Here is a 17,364-nt window from a genome sequence, read left to right as displayed (position 1 = left end):
CAGGAAATGGTGTTATGGCTCAAATGGTAGAAATCTAGTCTGCCAAGGACAATGCTCAGGCCCTGAGTTCAAGCCCCAGTACTGGCCAAAAAAAAAGAAAAAAGAAAAAAGAAAGAAATGGAAATGGGAAAGATTACAATACTGATTAGTAATATTTACAAGATAGATCTGGGTTATTTCAATTGAGTTTTGCTTGTCAGTACTAAAACTGCATCTGTTATTTGACTGCTCCACACAAAATGGTATATTGGAATTTCTAATTAACAGTCTTATTTATATTAATTTATTACAGGAAATCAGACATGTAGGCAAGGAATGCATAGTTGTAATATGGAGCCAAAGTGCCATTTCCAACTTTTTGCTGCCTAATTGGAGCTAAGGGTCTCATGGGTAGTGTTGACTGGGCTGGCTTCAAACCATAGTCTTGAGATCTCAGACTCTGGAATAACTAGGATTACAAGCATGAGCCACCAACACCCAGTACAGCATGCATTCCACTTCTAAGGACTATTTAGTCATGTGAGGAAATGTGACTATGTTATAATGCTTTAAAAATAAGAGAGATAAGATCAAGCGGTGGGGATGTAGAGAGTACATGGATGGGTTGGGTGCTCATCCTCAGAAATAAGCACAAGCGACAGCAATGATGGTGACACTCCAAGAATAAAATCCTATATGCCGGGCGATCTGATTTTTATACAAATATATACCTACCAAATATTATCATGGGGCAACATTAGGTTCTTAGTTTTGGAATGATGTTTGTTTTGGTTTTGCACTGATGTAAAGGAGATACATTACACATATAGTTATGAAAATGCCAGTGTATGAGGGATATTTGACAGTGACAGTTTGCTAATTAGTTCTACTGGCTTTCTTTTGAAACTTCATAAGAAGCCATCCTTTTCTGAAGGATATTTCAAGGATACCCCTAGCACAGTGCTCAGTAAGGATGCACAAAATGAATTTACTCTGTTGCTTCTCTAGAAGCTTGTTATAAGTAAGTGAGTTTGAGGATAGCTGTACAACTCAACAGATTCCATGGCTTCTTTTTCAAATACATGTCAAAGAACCCCATAGTTTAAAGATAAGAAAGGAACAATTCATTCCTATTAGATGTTACCCAGGAATAGCACTCTAATTAACAAGTATTTTAGCTGAAGTATTTGACAAAAGGCCCATAAAAATAATGGAATCACTAGTCAAGCATTAGCAGTTGTGTTTACCTGGGATGGTGTTAAAAATTCTTTTTTCCCCCCAGTGGGGAACAGAGGTAGGGGAGGATGTCCTTTTCTGCTGATCTTTTTGAATCAGGTTATTAGAAAATACCAGCAGTAAAGAATGCACTGGATAATATTTTTAAAACTAAGAAACTCCTTAATACATTCCGGGAAGTCCTCAGTCACCAAATAACAGGAAAATTACCAGGGTAGAAGAAACATGCTTGAACTATTGCTTTCCTGATATTGAACCTCATTCCTGTTTTGGTAATACTTGGCATGTGTGGAATGCTTGCCTGTGTGCACTGTGTGTTCAATTGTATTATTTCTGGAGATAAAGGGGCAGGTTTTATTGGTCCTGCTTTATGACTGAGGAAATGGAAAGATTTAGAGTTTCAGTGATTTGCCACAAACCATCAGAACAATGTCTTACTTCTGGCATACAATTAAGGGCTTCTCTGGAGTCCCCATGCTCTCCTCAGATGCCCTCGCCTGCATGGTTGCCCTAGTTGATCTGGGGCTGGAGCTTTCTCAGGTCACGTGGCCTCTGAAAAGGTCTGAGCATCGAGGTCACAGTGAGTGGAAACTCTGAAGGGTTCTGTGGTTGCACCCCCAGGCACATGCAGTACCTCATAGTTCTACCTATTGCTCTCTTCCTGCAGCAATTAGCCAGCGCTGGCACCTGTGCAGGCCCCATGGTCTGGCGTCCCATGAGTGGAAAGCTTATCTTGTGAGGTTCAGCTAGAGCACTGGTCTTGGTTTTAATCATTTCTTGGAAAGGGTTGTGGAATCTGCTTTTGCCTTGGGATGGGAAACACTGAAGAGGCCAGTCCATGTTGGGTAAGCTGTGTATGCAGCTGCCAAGCCCTGAAGAGAGAGAGCTCTTCAGGGGCATGGCTGGAAGCAGGTACAAGAGCCCAAGAACTCAATTTTCTGTGTTCTGAACTCACCGCCCATATTTTAAAAAATATGTGAAGATAAACTCTGGCTTGAAGGCAGTGAAATCTTACTACTTTCTGGTTCATCTGTGCTTCCAAATTTGCTGTATAGGATGTCATTTTGCTGTTCTGTCTGCTTATTCATCTTTATATTTTTCTCTTTTATTCACTCGAAATTTTCTATTTCATGTGTATAAGCAGGTAAGGGGTATCAACCATGTCTGTGAAGGATTGACCCCCTCCATCTTATTTTCCCAGGTGCATGCATACTTCAGCAAAACAGACATGCGCAGACAGGCTTGATGCAGGCTGGACAATCCACCTGCAAGGTTTGCCTGGCTGCAAACCTTCCTTTGAGGTCCAGACAAAAGTCCTCACCTCCCCAAACCAAATGGCTTTTTTTTTGACAACCTCTGCCTCCTTGTTCAGACCCCATAAAAGCCTTACTCCATCCCTACCTCCCAGTACAACATCCTATCCCACAGGAGGGTTATTGATCCTCACTGTTCCTCAATAAACAGTCTTCGCTTGTCCAGCCTAGTCTGTTCCCTTTTCCATTCTCCTAACTGTCCATGGTAATGCAGGCCCCTCATCTTAAGTCTGTGGGTGCACCCTATGAAAATCATGCTTATTTTTAATCCACCTTTGTTTTCACCATACTGCACTGGACCTAACACTTAGATGTGGAAAGTATTGGAATGGTGGAAGTCAGGAATGATGTGCTGGATATTTCAAAGCTCATTCCTATGCACGAGGAGGAAAGAACTCAGTAATTGCTGATATTTGAGTTTTATGACCTCCGAGAATCTTGGTCTGACTCCATGGATGCCTGATGAAGCCCTGCTACATCAAGAGTGATGCAAAGTGCTGGAATCGTGGAGGTGAGGACGATCCCATGCCTGTCCTCATGGAAGTATACATAGCCCGCAGCAAGGAAGTAGACAAACTATTTTTAGATTGCAGAGAAAAAAATCTTTCAGTACATAAAAGTAAGTAATGGATATATGTGATAGTTAAAAGGTTACAGTGTCATGAGTCCATCACTTTTGTTAGCTATTGCATTTTTAACATCAATTTGATTTCATGTCTTATTTAGCATTTGAATGATAAACTCAGTGGCTTCTGCTATTCCTTCCATTATCTGGCAAGCTTTTGTAGAACAGGGTCTTACTGAATATTCCTAACTATTATACCTCCCAATTATGGATGTTTTCTCCATTAACCTGATGCTCTTGGATCAAACCTGGTCTGTAAATCAGATCATGGCTGACCTTGAAGATTTGCAGTACCAGATTTACATGCTTTAATTTTCCATTTTCACTCCGAGAGATGAGGGAACTTGGTTATTTCATAAATATCCGCATATAGTCAGTAAAATGGGATTTCAGCAAAGATTTATATCTGAACAGTTCTATTTTAATATTATTCTTAAATAATTAGAAATAGAATCACCAGTGTGAGAACAGTATTCAGTAAAGGACAGCATCAACCTACAATGAAGTGCTCTGTGGACATTTAAAAATTATATTTTAATAATCAGATACTAAACAAGTCTAAAAAACAAGAGACAAAATGCCAGCAATGGTCATTTTTGGATAATATGATTATAATTTTTCATTTGCAGTCCCACTTTTAGAAAAGCCCACATGTAAACTCTTTTGTGTTCCCTAAATTACAGATAAACAGCATAAAATGAACCTATCATTCCAGTCAAAGAAAGAACACAAATATCCCTCCTTGTAGCCTCTTTAGACACTGTCAGTTGAGAGGAAGGGAGACACTGAAGAGATTTCTCATCCTCCTTCTTGTGAAACATTTTCCAGAGGGAAGGAATTTCATGTTAGAACAAAAATATCCTGATGAGAAAAAAGTCCAGTGACCTGATGTTTTGTCTACAGAACAGCAGATCTCCCAATTTTTCCAAACACACTTGACCTCATCTTTAAGCACTGGGATCACTTCTCCAAGAAACCCAACTTAGAGAAACAATCTAATTAACAAGCATAGCTCCTTGCGATTAAATAATAGAAGGATCTTAATTTTCCCCCAAATAAAAGTATTTTTGTATAGGTACAGTGTAGGGAAGTATATATGCAAGCATGCACTGGAGAATGGGCCCAGGGGTCCAATAGCAGACAGAAGCTCTGTTTCTGATCTATTTTCCCAACTCCATGGCTATATTTAAAATAAGTATTTTCTTGTTGCGATGACAATACAAAAATTCTAGAATATTAACAATGTATTTAAATATATGAATGTACAAATTTATAACCTGTGCATACACACATCATGCATGCCCAGAGATGTGGCTATTTCCTTTGCTGGGTGAATGTTCAGAGCTGAGTTTTGACCTGTCTTTTGGGTGGACACAATTATTATCAAAGTAATTTCCCTGGAGAAATTAGCAGGGACGGGTTGAGTTATGCTGATCTAGGGGTCTTCTCCTCCCTCCCTCCCACTCCTTGAATTGCCTTGCACAGCTCTCTTGTTCAGGAGGCCTCTGTGGCTGGAGCATCCATGAGCTCTTTGGCCCTCTCCATGTTCTTTCACTGGGCTATCCAGGCACATTTAACAAATCCAAGTTCATCCCAATAAGAATGAGCAGAGAACCCATAGACTTGTCAACAGCCACAGGACATTTCCATCACATGGCTCTGGAGGCCCCAAAGCCTTGCATTGTCTCTGATGAAAGTGGGCATTATTTAAGTGGAAGCCTTTAAGTCACACCACAATCAGCCAGGTACACGCTGCTGGGCTTATGTCATGATCGGAATATGACTCGTCACCCAGAGTTCATGTTCAGAGTTTAATTTCCAAAGTCCTACATTAACAGTATAACAGTATCCGTGACAGAAACAATCAGACAATGGTGGAGAGAGGTGGGGCTTAGGTGGGTGATAACATCAGTCCCCCAGGTCCCCAGCATTGAATCCTGGGGACAGGAAGAGATCACATACACTGAGTGAGGGGCACACATGAACTCCCTGCCATGCCAGCGTCCTGCTGTTTTGACTCCAACCCTCTAAAACTGTGAGCTGAAACAAACCATTTTCTTTATAAACCAGTCTGCTGCAGGTATTTCCTCAGAGCACAGAAAAGCTGCCACATGCCCACCTCATTCCCAGAGCCATTTTCAGTCCTTCATTGGAATGAGCATGATGAGCTCTTTGGTGATATGCAGCAGCTTCACTACTGCAGCCAGTCTCCCCAGCAGCCCCACAATCCCTAGCTACACATCCACCTGTTTCTTGAGCTTCCATCTGTCTCCCAGCTCTATCACAGTCAGAGATTCAGACTCTTGTTGACCAAAGCATCTCTAAACCTAAACTCAGGACTTATGTGTTCTATGCTCTATTTCTTACAGATAATAATAATCACTAATATATAGTGCTAGAATATAAAAGCTGGCAGTTTCCTCTGTGCTGAGAGCTATGTTGAGCAGTCCATCTGCTACAGATATATTGTCATTTTCAGATACGAAAGGCAGGAACCTATTACAAACTTATTCAGAGGAAAACATTCAACCAGTAGATGCCAGTGATGCTATAGATAATAGATCCAGATGGGAAGCAAGATATTTTTTTGCCAGTCCTGGGGCTTGAACTCAGGACCTGGTTATTGTCCTTGGCTTTTCTCAAGGCTAGCGCTCTACCACTTGAGCCACAAGCACCGCTTCCGGCATTTTGTGTGTATATGGTACTGAAGAATTGAACCCAGGGATTCATGAATGCTAGGCAACCACTAGCCCATGCTCCTGGTTCCCACAAGCAAGACTTGAGATACAGGTTTTTATATATTTTTCCTTTTCCTCATCCTTCCCCCGCAAAATGGTCGCTGTTTTTAATTCTCTATATGCACCACTTATTCATATTCTGAAATACTGTAGCCAACTCTTAATTTTCCAGAGAAAACGTTGCAGAGATATTTAGGCACAATTGATCCTAATTATTATAGTTCATTATAGTTATTATTTTGGCAAGTATTGATTTCTTTACCCACAGGTGTGATGTATGATTTATAACCCAACCCTATGATCTATACTCCCAATGCCTGGTCTGGATGGCATTTACATAGAACTGTGTAGTATAATATTATAGCTATGTTATAAATATATATGTATGTATATATATATGTTACCTGTACTTAAAACTTTTTACTGTAGTTCTAAGAAAATTTAAAATTACATCTTTAGCTCATGGTGATGACTCACATTTTGTTTCATTGTGTATCATAGACGCAGATGTTTATGCATCTCAAGTTTGAAGAATGTTTTAAGTGGAAAATTATAGAGCCAAAATAATTTAATTTGGTCTTTGCTAAAAGGAGTATCTGAAGCCAAATGTCTTAATTAGCAGTAGCAGGAGGAACTCCTGGAAGGATGGAAAGACTGACCTGGCTGCTTGAAAAGACAACAGGCAGCTACTGCATCTCCTGAGATAAACTCAGAGCCTGCTGCATTATGCTTTTATACCAGAGTTATACTTATTTTGTGAAAATAGAGTAAAGCCACTGTCAAATCCTTTTAATTAAGAATAGCAGAGTTTCCTGTTACAGTGAGAGAGCCAGTGGCTCATGCCTGTAATACTAGTTACTCGGGAGGCTGAGATGTGAAGATCAAGGTTCAAGTCAGTCTAGGGTGGGAAGACTCTTATCTCCAGTTAACAGTCCAAAAACCAGAAACAGAACTGCAGCACAAGGGGTAGAGTCTTTCTTGAGCAAAACAACAAAAAAATCTCAGGGACAGTTTTTAGGCTCTGAGTTCAAGCTCTAGGACTAGCAGACACAAAATTCCTAATTCCAATTGATAGGCAACACTGTACATTTTTATTATAGAAATAACATTATATCTACTTATAAACTACAAATCAGAAGAGGTTAATTTTACCCACCAAGTGCTGACTGATTCCATTGATCACTTTGGCTCAGAAGGCTGTAAGATACGTTCTGTGCATCAGAAGACTTCAGATGGAGGCCATGATGTTATGGACAGTGCTTGTATCTCATCGACATTTATAGGCTGAAATCCTGAGCCCAGATCTGGTGGTAACTGGAAATGGTGCTTTGAAGGGGGTTTGTGTTCCATGAGACTATGATGGCAAAGCCCTTATTGCTCCTATGAGAAAAGATGAGAGCTAGCTTTTCCCCTCTGCCTGTGAGGACACAGTGAGGAGTGGCAATCTGTAAGCCAGAAGGAGCTCAACCTTCACCAGCACCCAAAGCTTCCAAAACCATAAGAAATAGTGTCTATGGATGTGTCTCAACCCATGCTATAGTGTTACAGTAGCCTCTGCTGACTGAGATAAACATCAACTGGTCAATTCTACAAAACAGCAAATGTAGAATTCTCCCAATCACTGCACACACTGGTTATCTAAGACCTCATGTTCCTTATTTAGGGGCATTGGCAAGCGTGTGACCATAGACTATATAGTGCCAAGTGGATTCCACAGGTACCCACTGACATTTAGACACCAAGGGTGTTTTTTCTTCCACTATGCTACTTCAGAATCTTTCATGAACTCTCCTGGCCTTTAGAGATGCAAATAATTCAGAGTTTAGTAATTGCTCAAGGTCACTGGAATGGCTGATCTGGAAAAGGCTGGTTCTGTTAGGAAGATGAGGTAATACCAGTTTCCTTTTTCCCTCAAACTGAAAACAAGAGGTGAAATTAGACCTCTGGTAAACACTTATTAGGATGAAAAAGTCTAAGATGAGACTTGATATAAATGTAGTACACCAAAGCATGCTGTTTTTTTTTTAATCTCGTTTTGGAAAAGCTTTTAACTCCATAATGAATGGCTGCTTCTTGGATGGAGGCCTTAGCACGAGTGTGGTCAATGCCACACAGATGAAAGAATGCAGGATTTTATCAGACCAAACAGCTCTGCAGTCTGACTCAGACACTAATAGGTTTCAGGGCTTAATTTGCTGCAATAGTTATAGTAATTTTGTATAGAATTAATGTCAGACAGTTTATACTGTACCTTGAGAAATACAACAGAAACTATAGGATATTCATAAAGTCAAATTGCACTTAATTCATAGTCTCTTTCAAAGAGAACATAAAATAAATGAACTCCTCTGTGTGTGTGTGTGTGTGTGTGTCTTTCCTATCCATGCTTGGGTCTGAATTTAAGTCCTAAGTGTTATCCCTGAGCTTTACTGATGAAGGGTGGCTCTCTACCACGTAAGTCAAAGCTCCATTACTTTCTCTCTCTCTCTCTCTCTCTCTCTCTCTCTCTCTCTCTCTCTCTCTCTCTCTCTCTCTCTCTCTCTCTCTGTGTGAGTATGTGTGTGTGAGTGTGTGTGTGTGTCTTTGTCTGGTTAATTGGTGCTAAGAATCTCCAGGATTTTCCAGCCTGGGCTGGCTTCAACCCAAGATTCTCAGATCTCAGCCTCCTCAGTAGATAAAGACTTGTAGGCACTCAGTATATTATAGTTTGAATACCATGCTCAAAAGCCTTAGTCTACACAGAAATTTTTCATATCACAATGTAAATACTACTTTAATTCAGTAGCCGAAAAGATAACTAGAAAAATCACTATGTTTGGAAATAAGAAATAAACATCCAATAATCTACATGACAAAGAAGTTTCCTAGCCCATCAAGAACAACAAATATTTAAAAACCAGAGAAATAAGAATTGTAAAACATAATGAAATATTAAGCCCCAAATAAAAAAGCTATATGTAGCAATGTTACTTATAATTACCCAAAGTCACTCAACTACAGAATGGATTAAAGTACTATTTCTATTCATACATCAGAATTCTACACAAAGATGAAGATGAAGGTCTTTGGCTACATACCACAAGAAGACTAGTCTCACAATGAATGTGTTTTAGGAAATGGCATTATGAGCAATTAATAATTGCCTTACAGTCATTAAGAGATAGTTAAGTATTTTTAACAATGTATTTTTTGTGATATATGGTCTGGAGTTTGAACTCAGGGCCTTCATTTGCTGATCAAGTACTCTACTAGTTGACCCATGCCTCCAGCCTCTTTCTTGTTATTTTTGAGACAGGTATGACTATGCAGCCCAAACTCGCCTTGAACTTGTTTCAATTTTCTAAGTTTTGTGTCGACCCAACTGGTTAAAAATATATTAACTTTTCACATCAACTAAAGAAAATATGATTTTCTTAAAATAGGTGCAAATAAAATAAATTATCCTTCATTATCTATTCTTTAAATAAAACACAACAGCCATATTAAGGAGGGAAGGCAACTTTTTCACCTGCTAATGAGACTATTAAAACTTTCTAGCAATAATTATACTTACTAAATACAAGAAACATTCTCTATAGTGGTAATGAGACAAAGTTATCAGCCACTAATGCTTTTACTTATCATTACTGTGCCACAAATGTTGGTTAGCACAGTCATTCAAGAAAAAAAAATGGTGGAAAGATTAGAAAGGAAGGAAAAGTTCTAAGTCCTAGTGGTTCACATCTATAATCCCAGCTACTCAGTAAGCTGAGATCTGAGTCATAGTTCATAGCCAGCCCATTTAGGAAAATCCATGAGACCCTCATTTCCAATGAACCCACAAAAAGCCAGAAGTAACGATGTAGCTCCAATAATAGAGCATTAGACCCTGAATCCAAACTCCAGTACTGGCAAACATAAAAAAAGGAGGGGAGAAGAATAATTATTCACTTATAGTATAAGCAGTGTGATGGTTATAGTTCATCTTGATGGTCAACTGGATTGGAAATTAGTAAAGTTACACCTCTGCAGCGGAGTCTGTCTGCAGAGGAGTTTCCAGAGTCAGCACAGTGTAAATGGAGGGGACAAACTCTGAATGTGAATGTTACCACCTGACGGGCCCAGTGCAGTAAATGAGGGAAAGGAGAAGAGAGGCGGGCATCTCTCTCTCTCTCTCTCTCTCTCTCTCTTTCTCTCTCTCTCCCTCTCTCCCTCTCTCTCTTCTCTCTCTCCCCTCTTTCCCCTCTCCCCTCACCTGGCTCCACTCTCCTCTCTTGCTCTGTTTTCCAGCCGTACAAGGTAGAGAGCCTCTACTACAGCCATGTGTTGTGCTCCATGATGTTACCTGACCACAAGCCCTGAATAAGTGGAGCCCAGGCCTGTGGATTGAAACCTAAGAAATGATGAGCCCAAATCAGTCTTGCTTCCCTTTGAGGCCTATTTTCTCATAAGAACCCTATGAAATGGGAAGCAGGAAAGTAGGGTTGCTGTGGTGACCACCTGATCACGCCTGATTTTGGACATGGCTTGAGGAAGGAATTCGGAAGGATATGGAGATTCAGACTGGAGAAAGGCAAGCAGAGGGATGGGTGATTCTGGGGCATTCAGAAGGCCACAGGGGTGATGGGAATGTGGTCGGTGAAGGCTGCTCTCCTTAGGTTTCAGTGGGAGCAAGGACTCCCCTGGGCATTGGACCAGAGACCAGTCCTGTTGCATTGTGGCTAGGAACTTGACTACATTTTGTCCATGTTCTGAGGGAGGATTGAGTTTTAAAGTGATAGACTAATTAATTTGGTGAGAAAACGTCCGGGTGTGGCACAGTCGCTGCTTTTCTGCAGGTCGACAGTGACAGTTGGGAGTAGAAAGGACCAAACAAACAAACCAAAATCCCTCCTGAGGTCTAGTCAGAAAAGTCAGTGTAATATGACAGCAAAAGAAGCCAAGGTCTCGAGTGAAGTTAGCAGCATTAAACACAAGCCACATTCTTTGTGAAAGGACAATAGGAAAGAATGCCCTGGAGGGTACCACAAAACATAGCCAGATCCCACCCATCACTGGCTCAGCAGTATAAAAGAGTGAAGTCATTTGCAAGACTTTTCCTTGAAAGAGAAACAGTTCCTCTAGGATGTGTTCTGCTTGCTTACCCAAGGCCAACTAGGGAGTCCTGTCCAGAAGATGGGTTCCCCTGTGCTCTGTGAATGTGGAGGGGAGGGAACCCCAGTCCTACTGGAGCTGGTGGCAGAGCTTGCCATTCTTCACACAATGCAGGTCTTGTGAGCATGAGAAGTTCAAGAGTTATGGGTCGTGGGGCCTCAACCAACCAAACTTCCTTCCTTCCTTCCTTCCTTCCTTCCTTCCTTCCTTCCTTCCTATGATTTTCTTAAAATAGATGTAATGAAATTATCTATTCTTTAAATAAAACAAAGCAGCCAGATTAGGGAGCTTGTTTGCTTGCTTGCTTTACCTCTGTTCTCTTTTTTTGATCATCGTAGGGCTTGAACTTTGAACTTAGGGCCTGTGCTTATCCCTTAGCTTTTTCATTCGAGGCTAGTGCTCTACCACTTAAGCTACAGTTCTACTTTTGGGTTTCTGGTGCTTAATTGGAGATAAGAGTCTCATGGGCTTTCCAGCCCAGACTGCCTTTGAACCACAGTCCTCAGATCTCCGCCTCCTGAATTGCTAGAATTACTGGCCTGAGCCACTGCACCTGGCTTCAACCTAGATTTCAAAGGACTACCCAGAGGTCTTGTGCAGTGTGGCCAGAGCCCCTGCAGGCAGCCCTTGAAAAGGTGATGTGTAAAGCTATGATAGGGAAGCCTAAGTTGCAATGGAAACCCCAGGAAAGTAGAGTTGTCAGAGACATGGAAAGGAAAACTCCACACTACAAGGGAAACCAGTTAAGATAGACACCGTAACAACTGCGAAAGGCAAGGCATGGGGTGGGGTTAGCCAACAACTCCTGAGGAATTCCCAATCCAGACATCATGCTCCTTAGATGCTTTCATGGATTCACAGGATTCCATGTTTGCTTTGCTGAGTTTTGGTCTTGCTTTGATCCAGTTTCCTGCTCTTTACACCCTCATTATTTCCTTTTGGAATGGGAATGTAACATTCTTTAGATTTTACAGGGCTTCACAACTGAGAGCCCTTCTTGAATCTCAGAGACCTGAAACTTAGACTTTGGGATAATGTTGAAACTGTGAAGATTTTGAAAACACCTGCAGATGGGCTGGAGGCATGTTGTATTATGCTATAGGCATGAGACTGTCAGGAATAGGCATGGAATATTATGGTTTAAGATGATGCCTTTGGGTGTCAAGTTAACAAGGAATGGATGTGAGAAAGAGTTGTAAAACCGGAGGGGTATTGGATCCTCAGGACTGAGATAGAATGCTGGATACTTCAGAATAAATGGGTGCACAGTTCCACTCTCCTGAACTGAGGGTGTGGATTCACCACACCCATCCTAAGAAAGGCTACAAGAAGCCTTCAGAAAGTTAGAGCAAAATATAAGTCCTTAACAAATGCAGCACAGAGATTATTGACATGATGACACAAAGATTAAATTGAATTTTTTATGACACCATTTGATTCCTACTACATTTAGAATGGAGATATTGTTTGTTGGGGTTTTTAGTTATTTTTCTTACTTTTTGTCAAATTTTGACTTAGCTGTGAATACTTACAATTGGAGACATTTCTAATAAAAAAAATGAGGTCCCTGACAAGCTCTAATCCTGAAGGGATTTGTGCACAAGTGAGCCTAAATCCTAGAGAGTCAACCACTGGAGACTTTGAAGATTGTCTTCTACCTCATTGTCTTGCTTTTTCCTTCCTTGCTGGCCCCATATCACAAATAAGGAAACTGAGACCCACAGAATTTAGCATCAGAATTAGTTTGTGGAGATGATATCTGTCAGTTTTCATTGAGGCTTCACTTTTATATCCTGGCTGGTCTGGACTGCGATCTTGCTGTTTGTGCTTCCCCATATTCCTGGAATGACAGACAAGTGCCACCACCCACTGCTGGTTGAGATGGAAGCTCAATTTTTTAAAATTCTGGTCTGGCCTAGAATCTCAGTCCCCTCAAGATCTGACTGTGATCATATGTGATCATAGCTGATTCTCACTTACACTCTTTCCTTCTAAGAGAGAACTCCTTTCTGGGTATTCCTGCAACGTATACTTGCTCCAGAATTCTTGCTCTTGAGCTTTATTGGTTGTTTAAATCTGGTAGATGAGCCACTCTGATTTAAGTGAGTTTTAATTTTCATTTTCATGCCCAGCAGCCCTTAGCCTGTTGTTGTTGTTGTTGTTGTTTTGTTATTCATGGGACTTGCACTCTGCACCTGACCACTGTCCCTGAGCTCTTCAGCTCAAGGGTAGTGCTCTACTACTTTGAGCCAAAGCACCACTTCTGGTTTTCTGGTGGCTAATTGTACATAAAAGTATCTTGGACTTCCATGCCTGGGCTGGCTTTGAACCATGATCCTCAGATCTCAGCCTCTTGAGTAGTTAGGATTACAGGCATATGCCACCTGCACCCTACCCCTTCACCATTTTGGCTAGGCAAAAAAAAGGTAGAAGTACCTTTCTAGTAGAAACAAGTGCATGAAGAGATTAGATGAATTACCAAACAAATCTTTAGAATGTGAAACACTAAGTAACTTAGACGCAAAATGACAGGAAACTGGTCCAATTATCTTTGGCATATTAAGAAAAGCTATTAAAGAGAGCAGGAAGAAAATGAGGTAGATCTTAAATACTGACTGATGCAGATATGTGAACTACAAAAATTACGGGGCCTGGAGTTTGGCTTAGTGGTAGAGTGCTTGCCTAGCATGCACGAAGACCCAGGTTCGATTCCTTGGTACCACATACTTAGAAAAAGCCAGAAGTGGTGCTGAGGCTCAAGTGGTAGAGCTCTAGCCTTGAGAAAAATCCAAGGACAGTCCTTAGGCCCTGAGCTTAAGCCCAGGACTGGCAAAAAAATTATATATATATATATATATATATATATATATATACACACACACACACACACACATTATGGAATCAAGTTAAAAACAAAACCATGTGTTTAATGTGGGTCCATCTGTGTGTGTGTGTGTGTGTGTGTGTGTGTGTGTGTGTGAATCCATAAAAATTATCTAAAAAGAAGGAGGTGACAGGATTGGATACCTCTGAGAAGACAGAAAAATGAGAGAGGAATAGAATAGTCCAAGACTATTCAGTTAAGTCTTTGATGCCTGTAATGTTTTAACTTAAAATTTTAGTTTAATGGCAAAACCTGAGATCATATCCCATTACTACATCCCAAATTCTTTTTAAGGTTACACACACGTAATTCTGTGATGATTTCCAGTTACATCTCACTCATACAATTTGGAACGTTCGTCAGCTCACCTAGGGAAATGAAACTTGCTCTACTTTATCATTCTCCCCACCCCTCAGATTGACTTTTGAGTGTAGAAGTAACATAAAGCATTGGAGAAGATAAAAGTAAAATGGTGTCAGCCACCACTTGAAAAGGCACCACTGTTCTGGGAACACTGGTATGGTAAAGGATAAGAAATCAAGAGTGGGTTAAAATGAACCCAGGAGTGCCCAAACTCCAAACAGAAATCAAATCCCAGTGACACTGCTTCAGTCAGCTTAATCGAGTTCTAGCTGGTCTCTCCCTTTCTGAAACCATTTTGCCTTCCCAACATTGCCTATGGAGAAGCCAAGGAAAGACTGCCACTTGGAGAAACCTGAGTCCGAGGAGTTTAGAGTGAGGGTGAGATCTTAACTGGGGAGTCAGGGGTAGAGTGGGGAGATTTCCCAAAAGTTTTCCTCCCGGCCCTTTATGTGTCTAGTCAAGGGAACCTAAAGGCTCCAGAAACTTGACATGCACTATCCTGTGTTCTATTTCCTTCTTGATTTTCCATCAGCCATGTCTGTCTGTCTGTCTGTCTGTCTGTCTGTCTGTCTGTCTGTCTGTCTGTCTGTCTGTCGGTCTGTCTGTCTGTCGGTCGGTCTGTCTGTCTGTCTATCTAATCTCTACCATCATCAGTCTGTCCGTCCATTTGTCCATCTGCTAGCTACTGACCTCTGGGATCCTCTCCCTTTCACCCCTGACTTCCCGGAACCTGGTCAAGTCCCCTTCTTTCCCCTTCCTCCTGAGGGGTGCCTTCCACCCCTCTCTCTGGCATCCTGGCTGCTGTTTTCCACGGCCCCTCCCGCCTGTCCTGGTGGGTGCTTGCCTGGAGTCCGCAGCCGCGGCACTGGCCAGGCGGGGAAGGACAGTGTCCCTCGGACACCAGCAGGGAGGATGGAAATGCCATCGAGGGGTCGCCCTCACTCACCTTGCCCGTCACAGGCGCGGCTGCCAGGAGCACCACCAGGAGCGCCAGCCAGATTGGTGGCCCCAGCTCCGCCGCGGGGCGCATGGTGGGCGCGCGTCCCGGGACCCTCGGGCTCTCGGGGCTCAGCGTCCCCGGCCGGGCGCTGCGCGGGGATCCCAGACGCTAGCGTCGCCCCGTCGGCTGGGGAGGGTTTCGGAGGGTTCAGCGGTGCCCGTCCGTCGGTCCCTCCTCACCCAGGCTTTGGGTTGTTGCTCCAAGGGAGGGAGAAGTAGCTCAGATCCCGCCCTCGTCCTCCCTCTCTCCCTCCCTCCCCACTCACCAGGCACTGTCCCTTGCCCCGGGCATCTTGCCCAGGAAGAGAGAAAGGGCCGGGCGCCTGCGGGACGTGCAGGTGGGCGAGGATCCAGGGTGAGGGTGAAGAGGTGATGTTGCTGAAGTCCCGGAGGTCGGGGGGCCAGGGGGAGGGGAGGGCGTGTCGGAGGGGAGGAATTTAGGGAGGGTGTGCACTGGGGAGGTGGTGGCACAGGGGGAGGGAGTAGCCAGCCGCCCAGTCCAGATTAAGCAGGAGGCGTGCCGGGCAGGCTCACCCCAGCTCCCGGGCTGGGCGTCTGGCTGCTTTCCGCCTTCTCTAGTCCGCCTCCCATTTGCAGTCGCGGGGAGAACCGGTGGTTTCCAGCTAGGTGCAGGCGAGAGCTGTGGGTCCTGCCTGCCAGCCAGAGGAGCTGCGCGCGGATCCCCTCCGGTAAGGTGCCCAGCGCAGGCAATCACTGTCCCTGGAGTCAGAGCCCCTGCGTGGGCCTGGGGCGGGGGGCGGGCAAGTGGAAGAATGTGGCATCTACGGGGTGGTGTGGTGGAGTGGTGGCTGGGGCCCTGGGGTCACCAGAGGAGAGCTTGTCTGCCTCCCAGGCTTGTCTGGCAGGGCTTGAACTGGGTGCTGTGTGTTTTGATTCATTTGGAGGCTCGAGTTACCAGCCTGGCAGTCGGGGCATTCCAAAATGCCAAGAGCGTCTGAGGGGAAAGAGAAAGCGCATCCTATTCGCACTGAGCCGAACTGGCTTTTCAGGCTAAACCTTATCTGCGGAAATGGGGGAGAAAACAAGTCCTAGCTGGGATCCAGCATGGCCCTCTCCTGAGAGGGACAGGAGGCCTTGGAGGAAAAACCTCCACACCTGGCTTGTTAGGGCTCCATAGTTGAGCCAGGGCTTTTACCCTCTCCTAGATACATTGGCTAGGATGAAAATGTTTACCTTATTTCTAGAGTAATGTGAAATGCACACAATGCCAATGAAATGTAAACCGATTTTACTGGAAGGTGATTGTCAGAGTACATTTCTAAAATCAGGATGTAGAAACAGTTGCATGTTATTATTTGCATCAGACAAGATCTAATGACGCAGGCGCAATAGCCATACCAAGGGAACCAGGTGACACTGGAAAGCGCCATGAAAATCCCAGTGGATGCAAACTCAAGGCTGCCAGGTCTCCTGTGGCGCTATAATTGAAGGAAATGCTGCAAAACTGGGAGAGATTAGAGAAAAATTAGGTGTTATTGCTTCTCATTCAAGTTCACCCACCACCTCAGGTTAAGATCTATCTTGCTGACCGCAACAGTGGTTAGTTACCACACACCGAGTCCGAACTCTCCACCCCATCACTGATGAGAGAGAGCTACTCGTTTGAGGTGTAATAGGAGTTTAAATCTATGTAGGCAGGTAAGCAGGCAACAACCTTGACTGAAGACTGGAGATTGGAAAGAGACTTCCGGGATGTCTTTCACGGTCAGTGATTGACAATGGCGCATCCTGCTGCCTAGTTAATCCCAAGTGTAATTGTATCAGACTTTGTGAAGGAGTCGGGTGGCCACGTGTTATAAGGTTCCCTTGGGAACATCCCCTGTTGGTAATGCATAGTTGGGGTGTACTGCATTGAATTAGGGTGTCTTCTTAGAATGAGAAAAAGGAAATGTATCAACCTGTGTAATATAGAAACAGAGGAACTTGTACCTAGACTACAGATGGGTTCTTTCTGCCACTCATGATCTATTTACATTAATCACTGACAGCTCGTGAACTATCTGTGTCTATGAGTTCTGAAAAGACCTATGATATACATATATATTATTATTATTTTACAAATGGATAGTTTCT

At 43.0% G+C, this 17,364-nt stretch overlaps 1 protein-coding gene across 1 annotated transcript in view; it reads right to left on the bottom strand.

Moving 5' to 3' along the window:
- The window catches only part of Col4a3 (collagen type IV alpha 3 chain), a 130,456-nt gene extending 114,964 nt beyond the window's left edge, over window positions 1-15,492 (bottom strand). The window contains exon 1 of the mRNA XM_090354941.1: window positions 15,218-15,492. Within this exon, the coding sequence (XP_090211067.1) occupies window positions 15,218-15,301 (84 nt within the window). The 5' untranslated portion in view covers window positions 15,302-15,492. The remainder of the gene's footprint in view (window positions 1-15,217) is intronic.
- Between the last annotated feature and the right edge of the window lie 1,872 nt (window positions 15,493-17,364).

The sequence above is a fragment of the Megascapheus bottae genome, chromosome 21 (assembly GCF_031878675.1).
Source record: "Megascapheus bottae isolate mThoBot1 chromosome 21, mThoBot2.hap1, whole genome shotgun sequence".
NCBI classification, from domain to species: Eukaryota; Metazoa; Chordata; class Mammalia; order Rodentia; family Geomyidae; genus Megascapheus; species Megascapheus bottae.
Note: the sequence above shows the minus strand (reverse complement) of the source record. Positions and strands in the feature narration are given on the sequence as shown.